Source organism: Sorex fumeus, unplaced genomic scaffold (assembly GCF_029834395.1).
Source record: "Sorex fumeus unplaced genomic scaffold, SorFum_2.1 ptg000065l, whole genome shotgun sequence".
Taxonomy (NCBI): Eukaryota; Metazoa; Chordata; class Mammalia; order Eulipotyphla; family Soricidae; genus Sorex; species Sorex fumeus.
In genome coordinates this window covers 5,977,762-5,987,620 of record NW_026606122.1, presented here as the reverse complement: position 1 = coordinate 5,987,620, position 9,859 = coordinate 5,977,762, and the positions used below count along the sequence as shown (strand labels likewise).

At 44.6% G+C, this 9,859-nt stretch overlaps 1 protein-coding gene across 1 annotated transcript; it reads right to left on the bottom strand.

Annotated features, from left to right (window-relative positions):
• Positions 1–568: 568 nt before the first annotated feature.
• Positions 569–9,203, bottom strand: UXT (ubiquitously expressed prefoldin like chaperone). The gene is made up of 7 exons (XM_056128645.1): positions 9,152–9,203; positions 8,857–8,963; positions 7,663–7,744; positions 7,464–7,531; positions 7,109–7,216; positions 872–935; positions 569–677 (listed from the first exon to the last, which is right to left on the bottom strand). Exons 2-7 carry the CDS (start codon positions 8,952–8,954, stop codon positions 624–626), a joined length of 474 nt encoding a protein of 157 aa, XP_055984620.1. The 5' UTR covers positions 8,955–8,963; positions 9,152–9,203; the 3' UTR covers positions 569–623.
• Between the last annotated feature and the right edge of the window lie 656 nt (positions 9,204–9,859).

Here is a 9,859-nt window from a genome sequence, read left to right as displayed (position 1 = left end):
CTAAAGCCTACAAAGAGGGCAGGGTCGAGCCAGAATTATAAAGGGGAGGAACCTGGCTCTGCATTGATTGGTGGAAATTGGGCTCAACGTAAAATAGGGGCTGAACCAGGGAGGGCAGGGATCGGGCTCTGTGCCTATTGGTTGAACTACTTAGAAACTGGGGCAAGCCCATGGTAGGGCAGAGATAGACGTGGGTTTAATTTAAGGTACCCGAGGAACCATTCGGTTATGGCAGAAGTAAACCTAATTGGAGTGAAAAACTGATTGCCTTGGAGATCAGTTTCTACTGAGTTGGCCTAGTCTTTATGACAATGAGAAGTGGTGCCCAGGAAAAGTAATAGAAGGGCCTGGTGGGGGCCTAGGTTGCCAAGGCGACAAAAGAGAGGGCAGTGCACAAAGAGAAGCAGTGAATGCTGCCAGGCAACAGGCTGGAGGAGGAACTTAAGGAGTGCTTTAAGGTTTTCACACAAAGACTAGGTCTCTGGATCTCCTAATGACTTTGTGCATTGGAAACAGAGCACCTTGGTAATCAGCAGAGGTGAAGGAGGGGAAAGAAGGACCACGTGACTCAAAGGCATTCAGGCTCTTTAATATTGGGAGGCAGGAGAGGGGAGTGGAAGAAATCAGTGATGAGGGCTCTCTGGGAAACTCTGTAAACCCTGAAGTTCTCCAAGTCCCTGAAAAAGAAACAAAAGAAATTAAAGAGACTGGGTCCATGTATTTCTGATCTCCCTTCCCTCAGGGCCTGCCTAGCTTTCAGTTTGGCTTCAATTTACAAGGAAAGACGCCTTCTGGCCATCTCCTTTTCTCAGATCACCCACCACCCACACACATTTAGAGAAGAGTCTGAGAGTGAGGTGACTGTTCTCACCTCTAGCAACATGTGGATATGGGCCTTGATATTCATGGAATCCTTGGTCAGGCTGTTGCTGAGCCTGGAGAAAAGAAACAATGGGTCAAGTGGGCCTCACTTATGATCAAGTAGTGGGTGATGATTTCTTGTAACTTCAAGGACTGCCTGTGTCCCGGACATCTTACTACCAGACTTGCTCCTCTACAGTGATGCTTAGCTTCCAGCACTAATTTAAAGAGAGCTACCAAACGCCTTACTCTATGCCATGTATTTTCAGGAGCTACACTAGCAAATATAATCAACACAAATCTTAGCCTTATGAAGCTCAAATTCCCATTGAGATAAACATAAGTGATGGAATACAACATAGCAATATGTTATATGTGACAGATACAAAGAAAAATTAAACGATGAGGGGAGGACAAGAAGTACAGGAGTGGAGGTGATAATTCTAATGAGAGTGCTTGTTAGGGAGGGCTTTCCCAAGAAGTAGGGGCTGATAGTACAGGGGTTAAGGCCCTTGCCTTACATGCGGCTGACCCTGTTCCGATCTACAGCAGACCCCTGAGCATTGTTGGGCACAGCCTCAGCAGGCCCCGAGCCCTGTTGGGGTGATTTGGGTAATACCTGACACTGCTGGGCCCGAGAAGCACCGTATCCTCGGGCTTTTGCATTGCACTGCAGGGCCAGTTGGTTGAGAATCACTGGGAGGGGCTCCCAGGCTTCCTAAGCACTGCTTCCTGAGCACTGCTTGGGAGATTCCCCTACCCCAAAATGCCATTCAAGTAGACTTTAAATGAAGACAAAATGATATGGAGAATAGGTGATTATAAGCAAGGGCAGCAAATAAAAAGGTGCTAAAGTCGATGCCACCTAGGCCCAGCAAAGAGGCCTGTGTAGCCGGAGAAATGAAGTGGAGGCTGCAGGAGTTGAGGTCTGAGAGGTAAGTGGGGAAAACAGGGGTGTATCACCTACAAGGTCTTAGCTCTGGCTTTCCCTCCACTTGAGATAGAAGTGAGGAGAGGGCTATGCTAACAGAAGGGAGGTGAACTGACGAGGGTTTAAGAGAATCCACCTAGCTGCTGTGTGGGGGAACTAGCTGCAGATAAGGAGAGCTGGCATGCAAGCAGGAAATTCACTGATATGGGCCTGCCATAGTCCAGGTGAGAGACAGAGACTCAACCAAGTGGCAGCCACGGAGACAATGCGAAATTGGATTGGGGATTCAGTTTCAAGATACAGTCAATAGAATTTACTAAAGGAATTTAATTTAATTAAAATAAATTTAATTTACTAGAGGAATTTAATTTTAGTGCTGGGAATGTGAGAGTGAGAGAGAGTTCTCAAGGAAAACGACAAGGTCTGAGCAACTGGGAAGCTGGAGTTAGTTGCCTGAAACCACTTGAGCTCTGAATTACAGAGTTATATCAATTTCTTTTTTCCCTTTTTTCGGTGGGGGGGAGGCACAGCTGGCTATGCTTAGGGACTACTCCTGGCTCTGCACTCAGGAATCATTCCTGGTAATGCTCAGTGGACTATATATGGTGCCAGGGACTGAACCTGGGTCGACTGCTTGCATGACAAACTCTATCCACTGTACTATTGCTCCAGCCCTTCTTTTGTTTTTTTGGTAAAATGAGATAGCTTTTTATTGAATAAAACTTTTTAGAATAAAGGAAGTACGTGTTCAAGAGAGAATATGGGCTTGAAGAGCAAGCCCAAATAATCCATGCCTTATCTCTAATCATCTGGGCTAAGGACTCATTTATGTGAATCCTAATTAATAGAAAAGTTAAAGGAAGACCTTTCTGAAGAATAAAAAATTAACAATTTAGCAGCACGAAAGGGGGTTGTCTTTTCCACAAAAAGCCGAAGAAGGGGCAGGAGAGATAGTATAGCAGGTAAAGCTCTTGCCTTGCACATGGCTGACATAGTTTCCATTCCCGGCACTGCCTATGGCCTCCAAACACAACCAAGATCCCTGAGCAAAGAGCCAGGAGTAAGCAGTGAGCACCACCAGGGTGCCCAAGTGCTACCTTGCCAAAAAAAGCCCAAGAAACAGGAAAGATGTTTTGGAGGGGCAGTCATGGAAGCCAGAGTTTTAGAAATTAAATGAATGAAGGAAGTAAAGTGGTACAAGATAAGATCTAAAAGGTAGCAAGGGGCTAGCTCATATAAAGGTCTTAATATTATGAGGAATGCACATTCGGTTTTGCTGCACTGTCAATGCAAAGTCAGTTTGGACGACAAAAGAAATGTAGATGGCAACAAGAAAGAACACTAAACTAGAAAATAAGTAGCATTAATCCATTTATATATCTCATTACTTTTCCTGAAACTTTAAAAAATGTGGCCACCCTTGGCTGTGCCAAGGGTTTACTCCTGGCTCTGTGCTCAGGAATGACTCCTGGCTGTGTCTGGAGACCATAGACCATGGCACCATATGGAGTGCCAGTAACTGAACCCGGGTTGGCCATATGTTAGACAAGTACCCTACCTGCTGTACAATCTCTCTAGCCCCCTAAATTTTTCTTTTCAGTCCAGACCTTGCTCTGGAACTTGGGCCTCACAAGGTGCTGCTCCCCATCTGGTGATGGCAACTCCATTATTCCAGGTGCTCATCCAAAAGCCTGGACTCCTTTTTTCCATACAAAGGCAAGTGCCCTACCACTGAGATAATGACTCAGTTTTTCTTTTTCTACCTGCCCCTTCCCCATGCAATAAAGCATTCTATGTCAAATCACAATAGTCTGTCCCAGGCCATGTTTATTTACTCTTTGTCACCTGTGACACACAACTTCACTGATTCATTGTCTGTTTCTCTGAACATGCAAATTGTGCAAGGGCAAAGAGTATAGTCTGCTTTGTTCCCTATAATATCCCTAGGAACCCAAACTACATGTGCCACATAGTAGGCACCCAATGTATACTGAGTGAATAAGTAACTGATTACTCTGCTCAAAGGAACCACAACACCTCAAAAGATGGTTGAGTCTAGGTAAAAGGCCAGGAAATTAATGGAACATGGCATTGCAGACAAACAGAAATGCTTTAAGAATATCTGGGGTAAGGCTGGAGAGACAGCACAGTGGGTAGGGCATTTGCTTTGAACATGACCAACCTGAGTTTGATCCCTGACACTACTAGGGTCCTCAAGCACAAGCAGTAGTGATTCCTGAGCAGAGAGCCATGAGTAAGCCCTGGGTATGTGCTTGCTGAACACAGGACAGAACTTGACAAGATGAGTATCAAAAAATAAAATGAAATTAGATAATGATACCAATTTAGTCTTTATGGGGTCAGAGATGTAACTAAGGGGTAGAGCATGTTTCACCTGTGTAAGATCCTGGGTCTGATCCTATCCACCAAAATATAACCCCCCAGCCCAAACCCTCTATGCAAATCTGAGAGTTCCACACTTAAAGAGGAGAAAAATATAAAGCGCACCAAATGCTACTTGTAACATAAAAGGCATATGTTTGACTACTGCTAATTTAATACATAAGGCAGTATTAATAGTTTTATGATTATGCCTGACTGTGGGTATGGATTTGTATTCTTTCTGCATAATCGGGAAAAATATACAGAGACCTGATCCTCCCCTTCCCAAACAAAGAAACATACAGGGAAGGATTGACAGTTTTAGTTACATAAAATAACCTGAAAGTAAATGAGTTCAAAGTGTATCCTGGGTAACCAAGTATATCAGAAACCAAGATACACAGATTTAAATCTTCATCTTCTAGAAAGATCGAATTTCTAGGAGTACAACTAATTATAATCAAGAAATAAGATATTCGCTTACTCACATTTCTCATCACACAATAGACCAGGTCTATCAAAAGGTCATACATGACTCATTGCTCAGGACCACCGATGGCCAGTGAAAGCAGTGCCCTCAACCACTGCCAACTGGTCTGATCACTAAGATTCAGAAATTTCAGCTGGTCTTACATTCTTTTGGGTGGACGGACATTGGAATTCCAGAAAAAAAACTGAAAAAGACTGGAAAAGAGAATTGCTAAAATATTTTTTTTCTTTTTGGGTCACACCCAGCAATGCTCAGGGTTATTCCTGGCTCTGCACTCAGGAATTACTCTTGGGAGTATTGAGGGTACCATATTGGATGCCGGAAATCGAACTCGGGTCTGCCGCATGCAAAGCAAACGCCCTACCTGCTGTACTATCGCTCCGGCCCTGAAAATTGCTAAAATCTTAAGGGGAGGCAATTCTGGAAGAAATATATACAGAAATAAAAATAAAAGTAATTTAGAAGGAATTTTAATTCCTTTTAGATTCAGGCTTATTCACAGTTGTGAAGTGCTATTAACTAACACACTGATGCCACTGTTACAATCTGTGTTAATTAAATCACATTCAAATGTGAGCCACTGAGGAACTGGAGAGATAGTACAGCAGGTAGGGCGCTTGCCTTGCACGTGGCAGACCTGGGTTCAATCCCCAGCAGCCCATATGGTCTGCTGAGCTCTGCCAGGAGTAATTCCTGAGTGCAGGGCCAGGAGTAACTCCTAAGCATCAGCAGTGGGGCCAATCCAAAAAAAGACAAGTGTGAGCCACTGGTGGGACACACTGACATCAAACCCTTATCTAAATTTTGGAGTCCCCTCACTCACTTGGACACCTGACTTCTCATTTCTAACACAGGCACACTGATTTGCCTTGCTAGGATTGCTCTCCAGGGCTTGTTCATTCATCCATGTGACTCAAATGCCTCTGTGTCTAGAAGGCCTTCCCTACCTAAATTTCAAACTTCTCAGTCATACTCCCAATTCCCCCTCCCTTCCAAAACCTCAAACTCAACTGGAGCCCATACTTTCTGCCCACATAATGTCCCCATAACCACCTACAGAGATCTGCTTCAACCCCCAGTTCAATCTGTTTCCAGCATACCCTTTGCAATTCATTCAACAAACAGGGTGCCTACTATATGTGGTGGACTATTCTAGTCACTTTATCTACAGAAAAAATAGCTCCCTTTGTGAAGCTTAATGAAAAGAGGAAATCAATATTAGAAATAAATGACAGCACTAGGGAGAAAGTAGCTCATTCTTTGCATGTGGGAGGCCTGGGTTTGATCCCTGACACATGTTCACCTCTGCACTTCAGGCAATAACCTTGAGCATTGAGCAGAGAATGCCAAGTACCACTGGTATGTCACAAAAAACAAAAAATATAAGTATATAGAAAACTCTTTCTGTGTGTATGTGTGTGTGTGTTTTGGGTCAGACGCAGTGGTGTTCACTCAGGGATTACACCTGGTGGGGCTCAGGGGACCTATGGGATGCTAGGGATCAAACCTGGGTTGGTCTCATGCACCCTACCTGCTTTACTATTTATTGCTCCAGTCCTAACAGAGTAAACTTTAGGAGGCTGTAAGTGCTAGAGAAAAAAGAAAAAGTAGAATAAGGGAAGGAATCAGGAGTGCTGGGGATTAGAATTTTACACTTACAATACAGAAAGCCTGGCTGATGAAATGGCCTTTATTTATTTTGGTTTTTGGGCCAGACCCGCAGGTGTTTAGGTGAACATTATGGTTCCAAGGATTGAACTCCAGTCTCCTGCATGGAAAGCATGAACCATTGAATTATAATTCTGGCCCATACATGACATCTAACAATTACTGAATTGAGTAAGAAGAAAGGATGTAGGTACTTGAGAAAAGAGAGAAGTCTGGACTATGGCACTGAGGTGAGATCATTCTGGGGGTGTTTATTTATTGGGGGGTTGGGACATGCCCGTCAGTACTTAAGGCTTACTCCTGGCTCTGTGCTAAGTGATCACTGGTGGAGGTCATGGTGGTGTCTGAAAAAGTTTAGGTCAATTTGGGGAGAGTAAAAGAAATCCAAGGGAACTGTGTAACTCACTTTATTGTTATTGATTTATAGGCTGAGACTTCTGGGATTTTATCATTATTGTACATATGTGTAAGAGTATGGTTCTTCTAGAATGGAATCCTTCAAAGAACCCTTCTGTCTTGTTCGCTACAGCCTTCTCATTGCCAAACACTGGCTAACAGTACATGGTGAAATAAATGTTTGTGTGAAGGAACAACGTAAAGACCATCTATTGAGTATTTATTATGCACCACACCTGGAACTGAGCTCTGCTATCCCACTAGCTCTGCAAAGGAAGGGAGGCTGGTCCCTATATATCATCCAGGCAGCCATGAGGAAAAGAAAAGGGGTGTTGCAAATAGCAGTATTTTCAGACACTATCCTCATATGATGAACTTACTCTGTGAGGAGAGAGCTTTTACGGTCAATGAACTTGAGAGCTTCTGTCAGTGTCAACTCCAGGAAAAAGCCATATCCAAGGGCCACATAGATCCGTGAAGCATCTGGGCTGAGGAATGAGAAGAAGTGGAGAAGGTCTAAGCATATTTAGCATAATATACAGTTTAGATTTTTAAAAAAGCTTCCCTCCCCAAATTGAGGCTCTGGGAGAGCAGGGATTCTGATATTCACTATCACCTCTCCAGCACCTGGAACAGTGTCTGGTAGAAATTTTTTTTAAAAAAAGCACTAATATTTTGAGCGAAGAAAGGAGGAAACTGAAGCTTGGAAGATCAAAGGGGCCAGCAGACACTTACACCACTGTATCAACGAAGAAGTTACAGCCCAAATCCACCTGCATATATAACTCCGAGCGATTTGTTTCCTGTGGGGTCAGGGGGAAAAAGTCAGTGGCTGACTTTTTGGTCAGGTGACAAGTTTTCATCTGAGGTAACCCCACCCCCATACCCCATTGCTTTCCCTTGCCAGAAGGGTGCCCAATCCTTGTGTCTTTACCTGGATTCGCTCAATGACATTTCTCAGTTGGAGGTATTTGGCCAGCTGCTCATACACCTTGTCACGATGGTCTAGCACCTTTCTGATGGGACAAGAACAAAATGGTGATAAACCGGAAGCTTCATCCCTCCTGGGATACCTGATATCAAGACCTTTTGAGACCCTTGTTTCATCATGCCCGAAGAAGCATCTTAATGCACAAGTGAAGATTTGGCCTCAGTCAGATTTCATGGATTTAAACTGTGGCTCTTTTTTATTTTTTAAACTCATGATGTAACTTTAACAAATAAGTAGCCTCTTTTTTTGTTTGTTTTGGGACCGTTCTGGGCTGTGAACAGGCTTACTCCTGACTCAGTGCTAACTTCTGATCATTCCTGGTTTTTTTTCAGGACCATATGAAGTGGTGGGAATCAAAGCAGTTTAGTCGTATACAAAGCAAATGCCTTACCCACTGTACTACCTTTCTGCCCCCAAGTAAGCTCTTTGGGATTTAATTTCACCATCTATAAAATGGGGACTACAAGTATTACTCTATAGCATCATTAGGAGGACTAAATGCATGTTTATTATAAAGCATTTAGAGAATGTGTTTGCCAAACAGTAAGCTCTTTATATATATTAGCTGTTATTTATTACTAGTGTTATTATACGCTACTCTGAATTCACCTTCGTCCAATCTAAATGTCGCGTTGTCACCCTAGGAAAACCCCCCATTCCTGAACCATCTAGTTTCTGCACAGATGAATTACAATAATGTTTTCACACTTGAGTGTGTGGCATCTATATTAAGTCCTTTTTAAGATCCGAACACATAGAACATGTAGAACCACGTGATAAAGATTCCATTAATTTCCCCACTTCCCAGATGAGGAAACTGAAGTACAAAAACAGCAAGGCAACATGTTCGCATTGATGGCAAAATGCCCCAGCGAGGGCTTGAGCCAGAAAACTGACTTTAGTTATGAGCTGTAAAATGTCAGGAGCATCTGAGGCGGTGAAGGCGCGAGCACACCCCTCCCCACCACCACAGACTCTCCAGACAATCGACAGCCAAATCGCATGCAGAATTTCCTTTTACCTGCAAGGAAAGCTCGTGGGTCTGCTACCGAACGCCTAGCTCACCAATAGGAAAGCAAACGCCCCACCCACCTCGTGGAATAATCCAAGAATCCCTTCCCCCGAGCTGTCACTCACTGCAGGTCCCGCTGTAGCACATCACTGATGAAGGTCTCATAGCGCAGCACTTTCTCCCCCAAGGGATCCACTGCCCGCCGTTTGGGGGGTGTCGCCATGATGGGCTCCTGAGGAATAAATACATAGGGAGAGTAAATCACTTGGACCACACTTCGGCATTACAATTGCAACCTCTTTACGTGGGAATGGAATCATCTCATTCTCGCGGGGGTGGGGTGAAGTTAGGGGTTTCGCATTCTGCCACTCCTGACTATGGGACCTCACCACCGAGGGATCATCCAAACGCGGCCTTTACCTTAGGACCACCAGCAATAAGACCGATGGCTAAGAACCGCTGTCTTCCGGGTGGCGCGGGAGAATGACGTCTGAAGGGAGCTGGCCAATCAAATAGGAAGGCAGGAGGGGCATTCCCGAACCGAAGAAAATTGCGAAGGCGGAGCAGGGAAGGGCCAAACCTTCACAGAAGTCCCCGGTATCCCGGGAGACCGAGCGTCGTGGGAGGGGGGTGTATACGCTTAGCCTATGGGGTCCTTGTGTAGCATTTGGGAGTGGGACTTAATGGGATTGGGCGGATCAGGGGAGGCGGGACTCGCTGGTGGAGACTGACCAAGTGAGCAAAGCGCTTTAGTATTCAAAAGTTGGGGCTTTTTTTTTTTTTTTCAGAAGTAAAAGGGCAAAAGTTTACTTATGGTTCTGGTCTACAGAAGGGGAGCACAAGGGCTGGAGGGATAGTACAGCGGGTAGGGTGTTTGCCTTGCAAGCATATGACCGGGTTCAATCCCGGGCATCCCATATTGTCCCCCAAGCACGGCCAGGACTAATTCCTGAGTGCAGAGTCAGGAGTAACCCCTGAGCATTGCTGGGTGTGACCCAAAAAGCAAATAGTAATAGCACTGTAGCACTGTCCTCTCGTTGTTCATCGAGTTGCTCGGGCGGGCCAAGTAACGTCTCCATTGTGAGACTTGTTGTTACTGTGTTTGGCATATTGAATACGTCACCGGTA

Bases quoted from the DNA above. Each gene is read 5' to 3' on its own strand.
- UXT (XM_056128645.1), bottom strand. From the start codon at position 8,954: ATGGCGACACCCCCCAAACGGCGGGCAGTGGATCCCTTGGGGGAGAAA. The intron at 936-7,108 runs GTAAGTTCATCA...TCTTTTCTCCAG, and splicing joins AAAAGCTCTCTCCTCACAGA to GCTCAGCAACAGCCTGACCA. The intron at 678-871 runs GTGAGAACAGTC...TTTCTTTTTCAG, and splicing joins ATATCCACATGTTGCTAGAG to GGACTTGGAGAACTTCAGGG.